This window comes from Hipposideros armiger, unplaced genomic scaffold (assembly GCF_001890085.2).
Source record: "Hipposideros armiger isolate ML-2016 unplaced genomic scaffold, ASM189008v1 scaffold_856, whole genome shotgun sequence".
Taxonomy (NCBI): domain Eukaryota; kingdom Metazoa; phylum Chordata; class Mammalia; order Chiroptera; family Hipposideridae; genus Hipposideros; species Hipposideros armiger.
The window spans coordinates 378,298-397,969 of record NW_017732206.1 but is presented as its reverse complement, the minus strand read 5'-3'; the positions used below and the strand labels follow the sequence as shown (position 1 = coordinate 397,969).

The following is a 19,672-nucleotide window of genomic DNA, read 5'->3' as shown; positions in this document are numbered from 1 at the left end:
CGGATTAGAACTCTGAGGCTCAATGGGGTTATATTACACACCCCAAATCACATAAGTAAGTAGTCCATGGCAGGGCTGGCAAAGACTAGATCTGTCTAGACTCCTACTGCCTACATATGCCTACTTTATTGAGTGCAGTGTCTGGCTGAGAATCATGCATTATGTTATGTTTCCTATTACTTTTACAGATATACATAATAAAACTAGTAATGGTAACTCCCAGCATTGCGATGAGCCTTTGATACACATTATCTCACAACAGCCCTCTAGGGGGTGCTGTTGGGGCCCACCCAGTTTCCCTTTGATTAGCAGTGAACCCTTTCCCCAGCAGCTATGTGTTGGCTTATCACAACTCTCAGCGGCTTCCTTCTTCTGCGTCCTGGGCTGCCTAAAAATGACTGCTTTCCCTCTGGAGGTGACCCTCAGTCAATGACTGACAGGTATGCAGTGCAGAATGCTGGTTCTTCGTCTCAAGGCAAGATAACTCTGTGGTGCTGTTGGCGCTACGGAGCTTCCTGTGGAATCAGGCTGAGCTTAGAATTTAGCTGAATTTACATCTTTCTTGACTTCTTCCCCTGTTTTATTCTGCTGCCCTCATTCGTCTTCGGAGAGAACTCGCACCAAGAATCCCCATCTCTAGTCTTTCTTCTCGAGAGCCTCAAACAAGCCCTGTGAGCACAGAACTACCATCTATCTGTATTTTGCAGAAGGAGAACGTGAGGCTGGAGGTGCTGCCCCCACCAAAGGCATTCCATGTGACTCCTGGAGGTGTGACATGACTCTGGGCTACCTGCCATCAGAGGAAATGTTTTTCCTCAGCTTCCCTCTTTGAAACTACTGCTTCCCAAGGATAAGAGGCGTGATTTCACCATCACAGCCTCTATACCCTTTGGGCTAACTCTTTCTTGTCTTCATTCTTTCCCTGGCTTCTGTCTCATCATTGTCTCCCGTTATCCGCCATGGACCATGGCTATCAGACATGCTCAGACAAGCTGGGTGCTGAAGTCACCATGGATTTGGGCTGCCCAGCATGATTTTCCTCCTGTCCATTTCACTGACCGCACACCCTGTCCCTCTCCCTGTGACCTCACACAGTGTGGGCACATGACCCAGGCTGGGCCAGTGCTCCGTCTCCTGCTGTTGCAGAGATCGGTTCAGAAATGAGCTATGACCAAGCTAGGCCAATCAGAGCCCTACTTTGGGACTGTTTTGTAGACACCAAAAAGAAAGACAGCCTCCTGCTTCTGAAATGCTGAAACAATTTGCATCTGGGGCTGTCTGTCAGTGGCCATCTTCCCTGCTGCATTCTGAGGTAATAGAAAATAAGCCAACTCCAAGGAGCAACGGTACCAAGAAGTGGAGAGAGAAGAGAGTGGTCTGCAACACCAGTGCAGTCCTGGGTTTGTCACGCCAGATGCATCCTGTTCTCCCCACTTTCACCAGCCAGGGTAGGCCTTTGCTTGATTTCTGTCTGTTGCACCTAAAAAAGTTCTGATCAACATTGAGCATAGCTAGATGTCACTTCCAGGTGAAAGCATTTCAGGGGACAGGCTGTATTCTCCAAAGGCATATCAGCAGCTCAGTAATATGAAGGGGAGATTAGGACCAAAAATCAGGTCTCCTGACTCCAGTTCCTTTTCTCTGTATTCCAACCCTTGAGCTTTTCCAGGGAGATGATTACCAGGCCTTGCACCTGGATGTGGATCTGCTGGAAGGGAGCTCGAAACTGGACGATCTAATCCAGTCAGAAGGCCCCCAGGCAGAGCCGTCTCACCCAGGTCTTTTCAGCAGGGACAAAGCGGGAGCTGAAGTTGGGAGAGGGGGCTGACAAAAGGCAGGCCCTAGAGGTATTTTTGGCTTTTGTTCAACTCCATCAAGACAGAGTATCCTTGTGGGGCTTTCTGTCTTATTGTGGTTTTTCCTATGTTTATTCCTCCAGGGAGAATTTAGGAATCTACACAGGGTGAAACTAGAAGTTGTGATCAGAGAATTTGTGCTGATGGGAGCTAGCCACAGTGCTGGCTCTGGGGGAAGTGAGGACACACTCCCCGGCTTCTCTCTCTGTCCGCCTTCTCCCACATCACGTGGCCTGCGTCTGATGTGCCCACGCTCCTCCCTGCATTAAAGTCTCTTCTCAGGAGAGGATCGGATATCAGTCACCTACCCCTTCATGTGAATTTGAGATATTGCAAGCTTTTTTTCTAAGAGAATTTGGAAGCTAAATGTATATACTTGGGTAATAAAAATTACTGTCCCCCATTAAAAGACTTCAGGGAGTAATGGATTTAGGAGCTATTTCTTGGAGAGAGTGGGGGGGGAAATGCATCCTTCCAGAACCCCCAGTTTTTAAATGCAAGGATATTCTTGGCTAAATGTGCAGTGGGGGTCATTATCCCCTTTCTGGAAATAACAATGCATGGTCACAGGTGCCTTTTAGAGACTCTGTCCTCAGTGATGTTGCTAGTGGACTGATTTTGCCCAGTGCCTTGGTTTGAATTACCTCAGAGGCAGACCCTGAGATAAGAATTTGAGTGCAAGCAATTCATTTAGGAAGTAATCTCAAGAACACAGATAGTGGGATCTCAGAAAGTGAGATAGAGGAAAGATGGAAACAGATCTGGGGTGTTTTATCAAGTCAGTTTCTCCTGTGGACAACTAGGATTCAGTCCCCCTGGAAAACTTTGAATGAATAAATGAATGAATGAATGAATGAATGAGTGAATGAACATACACATGAATGACATAATTGCCTCTCTGAGTGGTTTGAGGTAAGTCAAGGAAAGGAGCCGAGTTCCATGTCTGGATCAGCACAGAAATGGGAGAGGACCCGGAGCCAAGAGAACCTTCGTAGGAGTTGAGATGCAAATGAAATTAGGAGTTCAACGGTGACAGGAGTGCAGAAGCTGTAGGGGAAAGGTAACCTTGAGAAGATATGATGGGGGAGTTAGCCCAATCTTGTAGAGCACGTTAAACTTTCCACAGAATCGAGGATGGGGCTGGATTCCACTTCACTTAATCTTGAATGACAGAGAGGCCTCAGGGGACAACCAGGTAGTAGAGAAACAGGAGCAACTAAGACCTCAGTTTTAGGCCTGGCTCCTTCCTCATGGTGCCAACTTAAGCAAACCTCTTTACACCATGTGGTAGGCTGGATAATGGCCCCGAGGTGTCCATGTCCTAATTTCCAAAGCTTGTGAATGTTACCTTACATGACAAAGGGGACTTTGCTGATGGGATTAAATTAAGGACCTTGAGATAGGGAGATTGTCCCGGAGTATTTGGGTGGGCTCACTGTCATCACAAAGGTCTTTATAAGAGGGAGGCACAGGATCAGAATCAGAGAGAAGAAGGTGATCTGACCATGCCAGCAGAGATTGGAGTGATGTGGACAGAAATCAAGGTGTGCCAGCAGCCTGAAGTAGCTGGGGGAGGCAAGGGATGGGTCTCCCCTGGAGCCTCCAGAAGGAACCAGCCCTGCAGACACCTTGATTTTAGCTCAGTAAGGCTCATTTTAGACTTCTGATTCCCAGAATTGTACAGAAGTACATTTGTGTCATTTTAAGCCACCAAGGTGTGGTTATTTGTTATGGCAGCAATAGGAAATTCATATTCCTGTGTGCCTCAGGTTCCTCATCTATAAAGTAAAGCCTTTGGCCAAACTTAGGGGACCTCTGAGGCCCCATCTTACTGTCTTTCTCATATTTGTGTTCCAACAGCTACGATCCTGGCTTTCTTTGGGGCCAGATAGAATATGTATCTATGTTTTTTTTCAAACACGAATAAATCAAGGTCTAGTGAGATGTAAGGATATACTACTATGGCCGAGGCGATTTAGAACCCAGTCACTTATCTCTGCATTTCCATTAGATTAAAAAGACATAGAGGAGGTCTTTCTGTCTTATATTTTGTTTGTATATAGAATAATTTGAACTGTTTCAATGGTGTTGACATCATGAGATGAGAACTGAAGGTAGAACTCAGGGAGGACTTGAAAGTCAGAGTGATGAATAAGAACCAATTTTCAAGTTTATAAACAGCTACAAAGTTTCACAGTCTCAGGAGGTAGTGCCACCCAGGATTACTATTTTGGAGTTAAAGTAACATCAGGATATTTTTTTTCACCTATTAAAAGGCTTTAATCAGATCTTAATGTGCATTTCTACCCAATGAATACTTGTAATTTTTAGTCTCTTCATGAGATAAGGGAAAGAATACATCACTCAGGAGAGAGAAGAACAAAAATTTCAACACTTACATATCGGTTTATTGGAGAACTGGATTTTAAACACCTGCACAATACTAAGAAGGACATTGAGTACTTATTCTCTTATTAAATCAACAAATATTTGTTAAACACCTACCTGTACCAGACACTGTTCTAAGCACCTGGGTTAAATCAATGAGCAAAATTTGCAAAACCCCTTATCTGTATGGATCGCACGTTCTAAACCTGTGTGATGGAGGGTGGCATTATGGACAGGTCACTTGGGTACACATGCCCAGTGGCAGAAACTCTGATGGTTAAAGGATCGGGGGACTTCCCCAGGACCATTCATGGAAACTGAGTCACCTTGTCAGCTTGAGTTTCAGGCAGCCATTCCTCTTTCCCACTCACTCAACCACATCTCTTTTCAACTGATGTCCACGTGGCTAAGCAGGAGAGGCTGGTGCTTGTGGAGCCAGATGTTGTGGTTCCAGTTCTGGCTCAGCCACCCCCAGATGTGCAACCCTGGGAAAGTGACTTTCAACCTGTCTGAGCCTCAGTTTCCTCAGCCGTAAAATGGAGATGATAATAATTCCTTTCTATTGCTGTGTGAGTATTAAAGAATGGAGAATGCCTGGTCCAAAGTAGCTTTGATTCTATTACCTGTTCTCACCACTCATGCTGGGCTGGATGAGCCCTGGTTCATATAGTTATTCTGGGGTTTAAGTAGATGTGGAACACAGCAGTAAGGAGGAATGTCAGAATGGAGACAGCCAAGCCTGTTTGTGAGTGGTAATGAGGCAGCAGGCACTGAGCAATGGCACATATGGGAAAGGGCAAGGTATTCATTCATTTGCTCATTCATCCATTCAACAAATGCCCACTAAGCCCCGCTGTGTACATGCACACTGTGTGGGGACCCAGAGAGGCTGAGAGGAAAGACAGCAGATGAAGGAGACAGACATGTAGCAATTACACTACAGTGTTATATGTGCTGACAGAGGCGTGCATGGGTGAGCTTCTGGAAAAGGAAGGCGGCTCACCTCTCAGCCCGGCATGGGGAGGGTGTCAGAAAAGGTTGTCCAGACCATGTCACAGCTGAACTGAAGGCATTAGCTAGACTGAAGGCTTTCCAGGGAGGGGGAAAGCAAGTGTGATGGCAGAGGTGTGAGCGTGCTTGGTGATTTGTGGGAATCAGGACGTGACAGTGGCTGGAGCTTAAGGGTCAAGTGGGAGATAGCATAAAGGTGGGGAGCCCTTCAGAGGCCAGAACATGGACAATTTTGGATACCAGACTAAGGAGCTTGTTAACATTAACCTGAAGTAATAATGAGCTATTGATGGGTTTTCAGCTGGTGAAAGACATGACCAAACTCACATTTTGGAACGGTTACTCTGACTGTATCATGGAGAATGAGTGGGGTGGGGAGAGCATTAAAGAAGGAAGCCGAGTGAGACATTATGGGGCTCTTGCTCGATTCCAGTGAGTGTGAGGATGGCCTGACTTTAGGAAAATGACAGTGGGCTGGATCAGTCTTTCTCCCTCTGGCTGCATGTCAGAATCACCTGTACAAATTTAAAAAAAAAAAAGCTGTCCAGGTCCCACCCCAGATTAATTCAGAATACCTTGGGTGGGCTTGGGCATGGGTCTTAAAGAGCTTCCCTGGGTGACTCTAACATGCAGTCAAGGTGGAGGACCACTGGATTAGAGAGACACGAAAGAGGAAACATCTTCAAGGGGTTACTCAGAATGACCTGGGGGTGTTTATTAAAATGCAGGTTCCCCAGTCCCATCACTGAATGAGTGAATCTGAATCTCTGGAGCCCTGGTCTGGGAATCTGTGATCATAAAGCAGGGATTCTGAAGCTCCCCAAGATTGGAAAACCATTGTTCCATGGGCAAAATAAGGGAGGTAACCAGTAGAACCTGGCAGGAGCAGAGCTAGAGGGACCGTCCATCAGAGTCCAGGAGGACAGGGGAGAAGTGACCCAGGGGCCACCCAGATAGGGATGGAAGGTCAAGGGGCTCCATCTGGCCCAGCCAGGAGTTTCCATCGATGCATGAGTTTGGGCATTGCATTAGTGTTCTAGGGCTACTGTGACAAAGTACCGCAGTCTGGGTGACTTAAACAACAGAAATTTATTTTCTCTCCCTTCTGGAGGCTGGAAGTCCAAGATCAAGGTGTCAGCAGGCTTAGTTTCTTCTGAGGCCTCTCTCTCTCTGGCTTGTAAATGGCTGTCTTCTCCCTGCATATTTACATGGTCTTCTCACTGTGTTTCTGTATCCTAATCTCCCGTTGTCACAAGGATGCCAGTCATATTGGATTAGGGCCTACTCTAGTGACCTCATTTTAACTGAATTACCTCTTTAAAGACCGCTGCATCGCCAAGCACAGTCACATTCTCAGGTACTGGAGGGTTAGATCTTCAACATACAAATGGCACTCGTAACAGGCATCTCAGTGCTGGAAAAGGACAGTTAAGACAAACAGGCTCTGACACCCACAAGAAGGGAAAGCACATAAATAGAACATTTTTACATTTCTGTTAAGGGTGAGAGAGCACAGACCTGAAGTACGTCAAGAAGGATTTTAGATTAGACCCCAGAAAGCCTCTGACAGGAAGGAGCAGAACATGGCACATGCCTCGTTCAGGGACTGAATCAATTCCTCATCAGGGGGATGAATGAAAAGGAAAACAGTTATGATAAAAACTGGAAAAATAGTATTGAGGAGAGAAAATAAATAAAGAGTTGTGTTTATGGTTGAAGGTTGAAGGCATTGGAAAGTTTTTCATATCAGATATTTTGTGTTAAGACTCTAAATTGCTTCCAGGAGACTTTCTAGCTAGGTGTCTGGGTATGTTTGAATGAATTTCAGTGTGAAGGCAGAGGAAAGGGTAGGTGACCACTGGGCTTCATTTCAGTCCTCCAATTCCATCAAGTTCAGGTTACTCCTTGGCCAAATAACATTTTCACATCTCCCAATCTGAATTCTGTTTCAATGACTGGCCTTTGTTTCCTTTCAATCTAAAGCAACAATGAAAAATTTACTACCCCCTGGACAGGAGTATAACTTATATCTTTATTAAACAAAGTAACAAAACAAAAGGAAATCATTCTTTGGAGAGAGACTGGTAGAGACATACCTAGGTGACTTTAAGGAACATCATGTCCTCTTGTGTTTATGAACTTTAGGTACAATAAAACCGTTTTTAAATACCTCCTTCAAAAATTACTTTACATCATCTGCTTAAGGTATTGTTGAGAATGAAATGATCAATGTAGAATTCTTATAAAAGAAATGTTTAGAACAATCTAAATATTCACCAGTTAGGGAAGTGGTTAAATAAATTATTGTTTACCCATGTAATGGAATGCCTTGCAATTTTAAAAGCCAAGGTAGATTTATATGTATATAAAGTTATAGAGTAGTGTGAGTTACAGAGTAGTATGTATGATCTCATTTTAGTTAAAAGTTAAATATGTGTTCATGTATTTATGAGTATATGTTTATACCTCCCCCAAAAAGGCTCAAAGTGTATTCACTGTAGTGATTAATATGGTGGCCTTCCCAGCATCCATTCCAACCATACCCCATTGTGTAGTTGCTACTTACTCAGTTTGAGTGAAATTGACCCCATGACCAACTCCAGAGGTCAACCCTCTTCATGAAACTAACTAGGATAATTTCATCCTTTCTGTCACAGAGATTGGTTCAGGAATGGGAACTGACGCAATCAACACTTGGCATTCTCGAGGCCTCAATGATGGATTCATAAATAAGCACATGCCCAACTTTAGTTCCATTGGGATGAAGCCGAGGACAGTCACCATGCTTGTTGAGTTTCTCTTTCTTCCCTCTCTTCCTTTCCTTTCCATCTTTACTCCCCTCTCTGATGAAGCATGTGGCCCTGTTGGCAGTATCTCGCAATCATGAAGTGAATCAGACTTAGGTTCTTGGAAGGTAAAGCAAAGAGATAGAAAGAAACAGCATCTTTGGTGATGTAGTTGAGTGACTGAGTTAAACAAATCACAAAGCCTGCCCTACCTCTGGACTTTCAGAATCTCTACATTTTCTGTTTCAGATGCTCAAAATGAAATGGTAGATGTGGCAGTGTTAGTAACAGCAAAATGCTGGAAACAACCTAAATGTTCATTCAATTGGAAAGTGATTAAACAAATTATGAGAGCCAATACGTTACCTTATTGGGTTTTCCATTTTGAACAGAATTTTCTCTTACTTTTTATATAGTCTTCACTGATAACGCATCAAATGATTAAAATTGTTTAACTTTGGGAATTGGGTATGTGTGTGTGTGTGTGTGTGTGTGTGTGTGGTCAGAGGGTTGATGGGAGAAATTAATTCACTTGCTACATTTTTTGCACTTCTGTTTAGTTTTAGCTTTTTACAATGAGCATGTTACTTTTACAATGAAAAATTAAAATTATTAATTCTATAAAATACATAAATATATAAACTTTCACAAAATAGTTTATGTCAAAGCAATATTGGAACTATTTCAGTCTGCCCTTGGTGGGAGAGAGGGGTCAGGGTTAATGACTAAAAGGGGACAGTGGAGGAACTTTTGGGGGACTAATAATATTCTGTTTATTGAAGTGGTTCCATGTGTGTGTTCACTTTGTGAAAGTTGATTGAGCTTTAACCTTAAGATTTGTGTATTGTTCTACATGTATGTTAAATCTCAATAAAAGGTTTACGTAAAAACAGCACAGGCTTTTGGGAAGAGGTCTCCCAGGTTTAAAACCATGTAATTAATCTCAATAACATCCGCCACTGAGAGCTAGATGGGAGTGGTTGTCTGCCATCTTTAAGAGGATGATGCAAATTATACCTTTTTTTTTCTTCTGAAAGTCCTCCCATTTTAGAGGTTTAAAAGTTCAAACATGGATTTCTCTTTCTTTTCCTACTGACAGAGGGGTTAGGAGGGAGATGTCATTTCTGAGAACTGCTTTAATGGATGGGTGTGAGATCTGTTACAAATGATTTGGTCAACTCAGTTATCTAAAGCTTGATATGGGAGCAGCTAAGAGTTTATTAATTTATTCCATCAACTTTTTTTAACTCTCTGCATGCATTGTGGTAAATGTCTGAAGTACAAGGATGAATAAACTCTGTTGCTGCCTTGAGACACATTCCATCAGGTAGAAAGAAGGTATATAAACAAAATGAGAGAAATAAACTTATTAGGGCTATAAAAGAAGTATGTATAGGGTAAAACTAGTGGGAGAGAAACAGAGGGAAAGATCAGAAACCCTTTAACCGTGGGTGTATCAGGAAAGACTTGTAGAAAATGGAACTCTTGAAAGAGCAGAATGTATTGGATCGTGACTGCATTTGGTTGGGATTGAGGGAGGGCCTGGAAGACTCTTCCAGGAAGAGAGAATAACAAGAGCAAAAGCACAGAGGTGTGAGTGAATTATCCAGGCAAGTTTGGGGAACCAAAGAAATTTTGACCATATGGAGAAATAGAGGCTAGAAGGATGAGGGCAGGGTCAGTATAGTTGGAGAGAAAGGTGGCAGGACATAGATTAAGAGGGCTCTCTCTATTAACCTAAGAGATTTAAGGTTTATTCTGTAAACAGTAACGAATAGAGGAGCAGCATGGTTCAAGTGATTTCTTGGAAAAACCACTGTAACAGAGAGTAGAGGGTGCTGGGGGAGCTGGACCAGAGGAAAACAGACTGGCCAGGAGACCACTGCAACGATACAGGTGAGAGATGGCAGGAGGGCTTCAATAGGAGTGTAATTGAAAAGGTGGGAATGATATAAGGGGTTTTAAAAGTGGAATCAACAGAGGTTAGTCACCTGTGGCTTGCAAGGAGGTGAGAAGAGTCAAGTCAAGAGGACGTATCTCTCAGGTTTGGGCTCAAGATGACTGGATGGTGCTGCAATTCACCAATGAAGGGAGACAGGTTTTGGGGGAAAGATAACAAGGTTGTGCTTCTGGACACATTGAGTTTGGGGGGCTTACTCAGCTGGAAATGTTCAGGGGCTGTGGGGTTCATGAGCCTGGGGCTCTGGGGTAGGTCAGAGGGAGTAGGAGGAGAATCAGGGGGAGAGTAGATGCCATCAACTTTTTTTTTACATGAGCAGATGACAATGAAAGTTCTTTTGAGCTTATTTAACTCCCTTTTCCCATATCAGATTTAGCTAACTTTGTATTTTATTCTTTTGAATCCTCTGCTCTTCCATATCTTTGACATTCCTTTGAGCTGAGATGACTCTTAGTCCTGTACATGCAGTTGCCCCTAGCAACCTCTGGCTGAGTTCAGTGCAAACCGCTTTAGCCAAGGAAGACCGATCTCTCAGAATATACATGGTTGCTCATAGAATTTTTATAAATATTTTCATTGTAAAATAAAATGTAGACACGGAAAACCACACAAATCAAATGTATGGCTTACTAAATTATTAGAAAGCAAGTGCCCCCCCAAGTCCAGAACTAGAACTTTCCCAGTCACCCCAGAAGTCCCTTCAATATGTCCTATCCTGATCCCAATCCCCTTCTTCTCCACAGGTTACCATTATTTGGAGAGAACTGTGGATCTGTACGTCATACAAAGTTTTAGCTAATTTTATCACAAAATCTTCATTGCCCTTTCCTGGGATGCCCTCGCTCCCTTGCAAATCAATGTTAGCCCTCAAGTGACTGACCCTTGTCTATATGTTGAATGCCCACTGTGTGTTTTGAGCATTGAAGAATCCAAAAGAGTCATGTGTTCTAGAGCCTGCTCCCTCTCTGTACTGCATTACTAGTTACTTGTATTTTGTTTATTTGATTTTCCCCTTTTGTAGTTGTGTCTCCACGTTCCCCTGTTCCTGACTATACTGTAGTTTCTTTCAAATTAGAAACAAAACCTCCTGCTCCTGCATTCCAGACCCTTCCCCTCAGAGGGCGGTGCCTACACCAGCAGCACTGGCATTAGCTGGAAGCTTGTTAGAAATGCAGAAAATTGGACCCCGCCGCAGGCCTACTGAATTGAAACCTGTATTTTACCCAAATCCCCAGGTGGTTCTTGTGTACATTCACATTGAGAAGCATGGTCCTCAAGCCATCCCTTCTCATGCTTGGCTGCACATTGGAGTCCCCTGGTGGGCGCAAAGCTAGGTCTTCCAGAAACACTTCTGGTCATGGTGGCTGCAGCCAGAAAAAGCAGGCCGCCCCTGCCTTGGTGGTGGTCTCCATCGGAGCCCTGGCTGGTCTCGTTATCTCACGTGTACACTGCTACCAGGTATGAAACACTGAGAGGTGCCAGGCCCTCATCGTCCAGCGTGAGAAGTCCAATGTCCCCCCAGAAGGGAAGGACTGCTTGCTGCCACTCAGAAACAGTGGTCTGAGGAGCCCAGAAGAGGCGTTGGGCCAGGTGGGCTGCAGCAGTCTGATGAAGAAAGGATTTCTTCGGGACCACCCAATGTGCGCTGCCTGGGACATGCCAGCAGATCTCTCCTACTGTGCCTGAAATCACCTGTGAAGCCTGATGCAGATGGTGAAGGGGTTGATTTGGGCATCGGGATTTTTAAAGGCATTCTGGGAGGGTGACCAACTTTCCAAACCTTCCTGGAACTGAGGGGGTTTCCTCGGATCTTTCAGTGCTAAAGCCAAGAATACCCTCGGCAAACCAGGACGATGATCGTCCCTGTCCTGGTGACTATGATGTACGTTGCTCAGGAGAGCTCATGGCAAAGGGGGCAGGGCAGAGCTGTAATATCCTGTGCAGAGTGTACATCCTTCGAAGGCAGAGGAGCATTGAACAATTCTTTTTGTATATCTTAATAATTATGCTATTTTGCACATAAATCCTCTCAGTACATGCTTATCACTAGTATGGTGTTTCTCAACATGTCCCACAGTCATGGCCTCATTTATCATTTTCTGAATGGGAAAGGTAGTTCATTATTGAACACTAACACCTGCGGGCATGCATACAGACACACCCTTCCCACTTTCCAAGGAAAGCTCTTAGGGCCCTTCCTATAAATGCCATTCTGGGTTGACTTTGGCAGCCCATTGAGACTCTCCAACCTAGCCACAGGCCCAGGGTTCGTGCCTAAAGAGCTCAAAGTGTTGCTTACATTCCTTCAAGGCGTGTACAAGATGATCCCAGGTTTATATTTGGTTTTCAAAAGCCCACACACATAACAAAGGAAGACAAGTATACTTCATGTGAAATCTGATGCAGGAAATCAGATGTAGATATGATGCTCTTGGTCATCTTCAGATTCTGCAGTAGTGACCGTGCAGTGTTCGTGGTTCAGAGCCAGGCCCCGGGAGCTCCACTCCCTGTTCATTAGAAATGGTACTGAACCCTAGCTTCAGTTTCCTTATCTTTAAGATAAGGATACTGATAATACCTGCTTTACAGGGTTGTGAGGACTAAGTGTCCTTGGAATTCATGACTCCTGGTGGGCAGCTCCACCAGGTAACTGTGACTTCAATTCCAGCTGAGGCTCTGACTGCCTACTTTGTTTCCTTTGGCTTTTTGGCTTTTCTTCTCTTCCCTGCATATATTCCTAGGATTAGGGATCTGGAGACATTTCCTGACAATAGAGAAAAGAATAAATAAGAACAAAAAAAGACACCACTCAACTTCTTGTCATCTTTCAACAGTCAGATTATATATCCCTGAACTCTTACCCAAATATGACTTTCTAAAATGTCCTGGTAGAAGACCGATGATTTAAGAATTTGAGAATTCACAAAAGTTCTTAAATCTTTAAATATACTTTAAAAAGTCCCAGTAAAAGCCAGTGGAATAGGCTTAAAATTACAAATACAGAGGGTGACAAGAAAAAATGTATACACATTTTATGGAAGGGAAAACTATTAAAATTATGCTGATAGTAACCACTTTGAGCACCTCTTGTAATTGCAGAAGTCGCACGTGACTTGTATTCATCTTTTGTTATCGGTATATATCATTACAATTTTGATAGTTTTTTTCCTTTCTTAAAATGTATATGCTTTTTTTGGCACCCTCTGTATTAGTTTAATTCTTGTCATATTCTGTCTCATTGTTCATGAACGTTTCAATCCCGATGACTATATGAAAGTTTCTAAGTACCTCATGGACTTTGTCATTCCATAGTCTAGCTCCGGCAGTGGGCATTCAGAAGTCAAGGTTAGGATGTCTATGTTTCAGACACAAGACTTCCCATATACCCCCACCTTTATTTTACCTTTTTCTTTTTTAAAGTTGACTTCTTTTTTTAAAGACAGTTTTAGATTTGCAAAAAAATTGAGAAGATGGTAGAGAGAGTTCCCATATATGCTGCATGCAGTTTCCTTATTATTATTATTATTATTATTATTATTATTATTATTATTATTTTTGTTTTTTATTGGGGAGCAGTGTGTTTTCTAGGACCCATCAGCTCCAAGTCAAGTAATTGTCTTCAATCTAGTTGTGGAGGGCGCATCTCAGTGGCCCATGTGGGAATCAAACCAGCAACCTTGATGTTATGAGCACTGCATTCTAACCAACTGAGCTGACCAGCTGCCCCAGTTTCCCTATTCTTGACATTTCACATTAGTATGGTACATTGCTACAATTAATGAGCTATCATTGAAACATTATTAACTAAAGTCCATGATTTACCCAGATGTCCTTAATTTTTACCTAATGTCCTTTTCTGTCTCAAGATACACTACATGTAGTTGTCACGTCTCCTTAGGCTCCTGTGGGCTGTGACAGTTAAGGTTCCCTTTTTATAACAATTATTTTGTATTATTCATTGTTGTGATCATGAAATGGAGTTCACAGATTGTACCTATACACATAGTTTAAAACATCAGTATAATGATATAATTATAGTGGCAGAGCAAAACCAAAATATTTAATACATATTTGCGTCTATAAATGCTCAGTCAGAACTGCATCAAAAGTCATAAAGAAGTACAGTTGACTCTTGAACAACACAGATTTGAGCTGTGTGGGTCTACGTAGAAGTTTTCAATAAACACTTTAAATGAAAGTTAAGTTCGTGAACTCATCCTAGAAAAAGTGCTACATACCTCATTGCTGAATATCACTATGGTCACCTTTGAAGTACTCAACTTGGGAAGCTTTGCACCAACACCAGCACCTAACCCACCCTTCAAAGCAATTTTGAAACTCATTTTCTGGAATGGCCATCGGAGCTGTCATATTACCCTTGATTTTCCTGAATGTCATCAAAATGTCTTCCTTTCAATATCTCCTTTATCTTCAGGTAAAGAAAGAAGTCATTGGGGCCAGATTAGGTGAGTAGGGAGGGAGTTCTAATACAGTTATTTGTTTATTGGCTAAAAACTCCCTCACAGACAGTGCTGTGTGAGCTGGTGCATTGTCATGATGCAAGAGACATGAATTGTTGGCGAAAAGTTCAGTTCATCTAACTTTTTCACACAGCCTTTTCAGCACTTCCAAATAGTAAACTTGGTTAACTGTTTATCCAGTTGGTTCAAATTCATAATGAATAATCCCTCTGATATCAAAAAAGGTTAGCAACATCATTGCAACAAGTTTTTGAACTTAATTGTCCGACCTCGTATGAACTAGAAGTGATATTGCATCACACATCTGTTGTTTTGGGCTGCCAGCCTCTCATCCTCTTCTAGGAATAGCACTCTGGCTTCTCTTTGGAGATCCCCTTGCCTCACCCTCAGTTGATGTGCTTTGGCTTGGGCTGATCCCATGTCCTAAGCCCTCCATCCATCCCCTCCCCTCCACCATTTGCAGGGTTGGACTGACCCAGGTCTGGCCAATCTGTGCATCCCACCCCCCCTGGCCACAGGGTTTGGCTTAGAGATGGGCTTATATGTCAGTTAGGCCAATGACACCCATTCTGAAATCCTTGTTGCACATTTTGGGAATGAGAAGACCTCTTTCTACTGGGATGGACAGATATGAGGAGGTTAGCCTAGAGTTTTGAGAGTACCTGTCAGGAGGTAAAGCCAGCAAAGGAAAGCCAACGAAGCCAACAAAGGATGCAAGTAATGGGAGGACAGAGGACAAGTCCTGATAACTTGCTTTAAGCCCGAAGAGCCAGCTCTGTTGGAAAACAGCTCAACTTGGAGCCGGTACAATGACTTTTTTATACAGGCCAACTTGAGTCATCACTTACAAATGAAACCATTCTGACTAACAATTTATAGTTAGGTGTTTGTTTGTTTTTTTCTGTAAATTTGATTAAAGTTCCTGGTAAACAAATGGGAATAAATCTTACTACAATAATAATATAAATAGCTAACACCTATTGAGCACTTACTATGTGCCAGGCACTGTTCTAAGAGCTTTCCACTGCATTGTTGCAACAAGTTCCTGAACTTAATTATTAGACCTCGTATATCAGTTTGTTGTGTGTCGATACCTGGCCACACACCAGACCTCCATGTGCCCACTGAAGGACTCATGTATCCAGCCCACCTGATGTGACCAGACTTCTTGGCACCTGTTTTCCAGATAATTTGGCATCCATTATCCTGACTGCCTGACATTCTTGCAAAGCCTTCAGACTCTTTTTGCGTTCATTAGATATCAATGTGTATTCAAATGGTGCAAGAATAGTTTGTGTTTCTATGTAAAACAGAGTTAAAGTTCTAATGTAATTAGAAGCACATTTTAACTGCCCCAATTGTCCAGTCTGACATATGGAAGCAATGGGGGACACAAACAATCATTGTGCTGCAAAGTTCTGTGCATGTGGGGACCTCTTGCATTCCTGGCCACCTCTACCCCCAACTAAATGCCAGCGCCCCCCCACCCCCATCAATTAAAGCACCTGCAAATTGCCAAATGTCCCCTTAGGGGGTATTACCACTTTGGGCCATGGTGCCAGACAAGAGCTTAACAGGAGACTTGCCTTGATTTCTTCCTTGGTAAGATGAGGATAGTAGTTGAGTGAGGAAGACAATGTATGTAAAACACTCAGCAAGATGCCTGGCACACATGAGGTGTGATAAAAAAAATATGAATATTTTTTAAAAATTATTACAGTAAAAGACACATTGCCATTAATCCCCCTCAAAATAATCCCCCTTGCTTTGAACACACTTATCCCACCCTTCTTACCACATTCTGAAGCAGTTCTGGAAGTCCTCTTTCGTGCGTGTCTTTAATTGCGCTATCGTGGCTGCCTCAGTGTCCTGAATCATTTTGACTTTGGGTGGGGAAGAGCCAGAAGTTGCACGGTGCCAGATCTGGTGAATGAGGACACACTGTAATGTTTTTATTTGACAGAAATTGCTGTATACTGGAAGTGATGTGTGACACGGAGTGTTGTCATGATGGAGGATGTCTTACAGCACACTAAAACATACCTTCTCTCCACTGTAGCTCACACCGGACTGACTGCACTGAACAAGTTGGAACTTGTCATACATTGTTACTAAGGTTCGACGTGCCATTTCCCCGTATTGAAGATCTCTGCCTTTCTGTTGGCTGGCACACAGCACCAGCATTCACCGTACTATTTGATCACACCTGGTATGTCCTCCAAAAATGTAAGCTAATGTCACCCAGTCAATCAGCAGAGATTGTTTGGGGGAACAATGTGTCCTTGGCATCCAGGTAGATGTGGGCGAGTGAAGATAGAGATCAAAGCACCACAATCCCTGCCTCACACATGAAACAGGCCATGAATTATTAAACATTTATAGTTCACAAAAAGGAGCGCCCAGGGAGAGCTGGAGTCAGAGAAATCTTTCTGGAGGAGACGAGAATGGCTTATTGAACCAGGGCAGCTGGAACTGGAAGGAAAATATATCCCATGAATAATAAATAACTCCTAGATCCTTACTTCACAAAGTGTGGTTTTCAGACCAGCAGAGTCAGCAGCACCTGGAGGTTTGTTAGAAATCTCGGCCTCTAACCTGGATCTACTGAGTTAGAATCTGCATTTTAACAAGAATCCTGGTGTTTAGCTGCACATTCGCATCTGGATGCGCTAGACTAGAAACCTGAATGAGGAACCAGAGGAAAGAACAATGATACTTGCTCCTTTGTGAGAACACAGACCTTGGGATGTGTGTGAGTTTCAAATAAAGATTCCAGAATATCCAGATCTACTAAATTAGAATCTGAAAGAGCAAAGAGGAGTCAACGTTTAAATAATTAAACAAATAAGTAAAAGCGTTCTAGGTGATTTTAGAAAGGCGATGGAGCTGAAAAACGTACTGATCTCAGGTCCCAGATCAGACCAATTTAATCATCTATGAATGATATGAGATCTCTAGCAGTGGGAGAGTGCTGGGTATTTTTGTTCTTAAACTCCCCAGGTGATTCTAATGTTTGATAGCCATTGACAGTGGGATCAAATGGCAAAAGCTGAAGGACAAAAGGCTGTGTGAGAGAACAAGGTGTGTGTGTCTGCAAATATTTGAAGGTTTGTGTACCTCAGAGGACGGAACAAAGGCTGGGAGGTAGAATTTTTCATTTTTTTTTTAAATTTTTATTTTTATCCAAGTAATCATAGCATTTTTCTTTCTTCCTCCCTCCACCCCCTTTTCCTAGCAAGAGGGGGCCTTTGAAATGACTGAGTCCATCTCTTTCAGTTTGTAGTTAAATTAGTGGTCAAAAAGGTTAAGTGAGTTGGCCAAGGTCAACTCAGATTTTCTCGTTCCAACTCAACAACACAACGTAAAATGAAATCCTCCTCCCATTTCTAGTGATGTTTCCACTGCACCACAAAAGCGTTTAAATCACACTCCGATTTCAATCGCTGGCAAAGAGAGAATGAAAGAGGAAACTGGTTATTCTACAACAACAACAACAAAACCAAACCCAACAACCAGGGTGGAGAGCAGGCGTGGGCCCCGGCGTGGACGAGGTCGCCGCCTCGCTGCGGAGACCAGCCAGGCCACGCAAGGGTGCGAGTTCCGCGAGGTCAGAGGTGGGGACAGTGGGCCGCGCCGGGACAGCCAGGGGAGGCTTCGATCAGAGTCCTGAAGAACCGGCGAGACTTGAATATCCAGAGGGGAAACAGCGAGCTCGTGGGGACAAAGGCCCCACGAGCTGGGACAAAGGCCCAGGGATAGTCGCAGTGGGGGAGCCTTGGGGACCAAACATCTTCTAGAGCACCCAGTGGTCCCAAGGTACCCGGTCCCCTGAAGTTGGCGCTGGAAAGGAAAACTGGGAGGACAATCAAAGCGCCTAGAAAAAGGCCCGGGACGGATGGACTTGGGGGCAGGTGACATCGTTTTCCCGGGATGCGCGGTGGGATGGCAGCTCCGGCGGAGACTCTGCACAGCCTAAAGCTTGTGCAGCACCAGAGGAGAAAGATGCCAAATTAGGGCGCTGCCAGCTCTCTTGCTCGAGTGCCGCCGCTGGCTTCCCGGACGGCAGGGGAAATCGGGTCCGAGAGGGTTCTCCTCTGGGCACCATCGCGCAGCGTGGGTGGGGCAGGTGTCCTCTCTCACCCTCACCAAGCGCTGCCCGAGCCGCCCCGCGTCCCCAGTAGCTCCCCGGAGCCTTCTGGCATCTGACCCCACCGGATCCCTCCCTCCACACTGATTTCCTTGCTCCGGCTCCGGAGCTGGGGCCTCGGGGCGGGTCCCTGCCGCCCGCACCTGCCCCCGGGGGCGGAGCGCGGCCGCGACAGCGCGGCCCCAGCCTCGGCCGCCAGCCGCACGAGTAGCGCGGCTCCTCGACACCCCCGCCCCCCCAGCAGCCGGCGCACCTCCACTCCGTCGCGCCCTCCCTCCCCCCCGCTCGGCGCTGTCCGTCCGTCCCTTCGCCCGCTGCGAGCCGCGGCGCCTGGCACTTCTGACTCGAGTCCCAGTTGCGCTCCTCGTCGCCGCGGGGATCTGCTGCCCCGCGCCATGGAACCGGCCGCGGGCAGCGAGCGCCGCAGCCCTCCGGGCCCCGCAGTCCCGCCGCCGCCCCGGGGCCACGCGCCCTTGGCCGCCGCCCCGGGTCCGCTGAGCTCCCCGCCACAGGAACCGCTGCATCCCGAGGACGGGCAACAGCTGCGGATCAGCCAGAGCGGCCAGTTCAGCGACGGGCTGGAGGATCGAGGTGAGCGCGTGCCACCGGGGCCCTTCCCCTGGGTCCGGCCCCTGCCCCTGGCCGGCTGCGTGCGGTGAGGAGCCGGCCTCTTTCCACTCCCGGGGTTGGGCCGGACGCCGGGCGCTCGGGGCGCGAAGCCGGGACTTCCCAGCTAAGGCGCGGAAAGCGGAGGGCGGCAGCTCCACCTTCCACGGCTAGCGCCGCCTCGGCAGCCGCTCTATCCCCGGAACCGGAGAACCGGAGAACCGGCTGCCTCCTGGGGAAGCCGTCAGGGTCCCGTGCCCTCCTCTCGGCCAGCCCCAGCCCCTGACCCTTCCGGCGCCCACTGGAAAAGTTTGAGGGAGGCGGTGTTTTGCTTTCCGAGCCGAGCGCTCCGGGGAGACTGGGGGACCCGCTCGGTTCGGAGGGACCTGAGCTCCGTGCGTCCTTTTTCCCGACCTCGGACCTCCACCAGCTCCCCT

The 19,672-nt window shown here is 45.3% G+C and overlaps 1 protein-coding gene across 1 annotated transcript in view; it reads left to right on the top strand.

Annotated features, from left to right (window-relative positions):
* The first annotated feature begins 17,691 nt into the window (after nucleotides 1–17,691).
* TMEM163 (transmembrane protein 163) overlaps nucleotides 17,692–19,672 on the top strand; it is a 218,367-nt gene continuing 216,386 nt past the window's right edge. Inside the window, exon 1 of the mRNA XM_019629456.1 lies at nucleotides 17,692–19,220. Coding sequence (XP_019485001.1) covers nucleotides 19,025–19,220 — 196 coding nt within the window. The 5' untranslated portion in view covers nucleotides 17,692–19,024. The remainder of the gene's footprint in view (nucleotides 19,221–19,672) is intronic.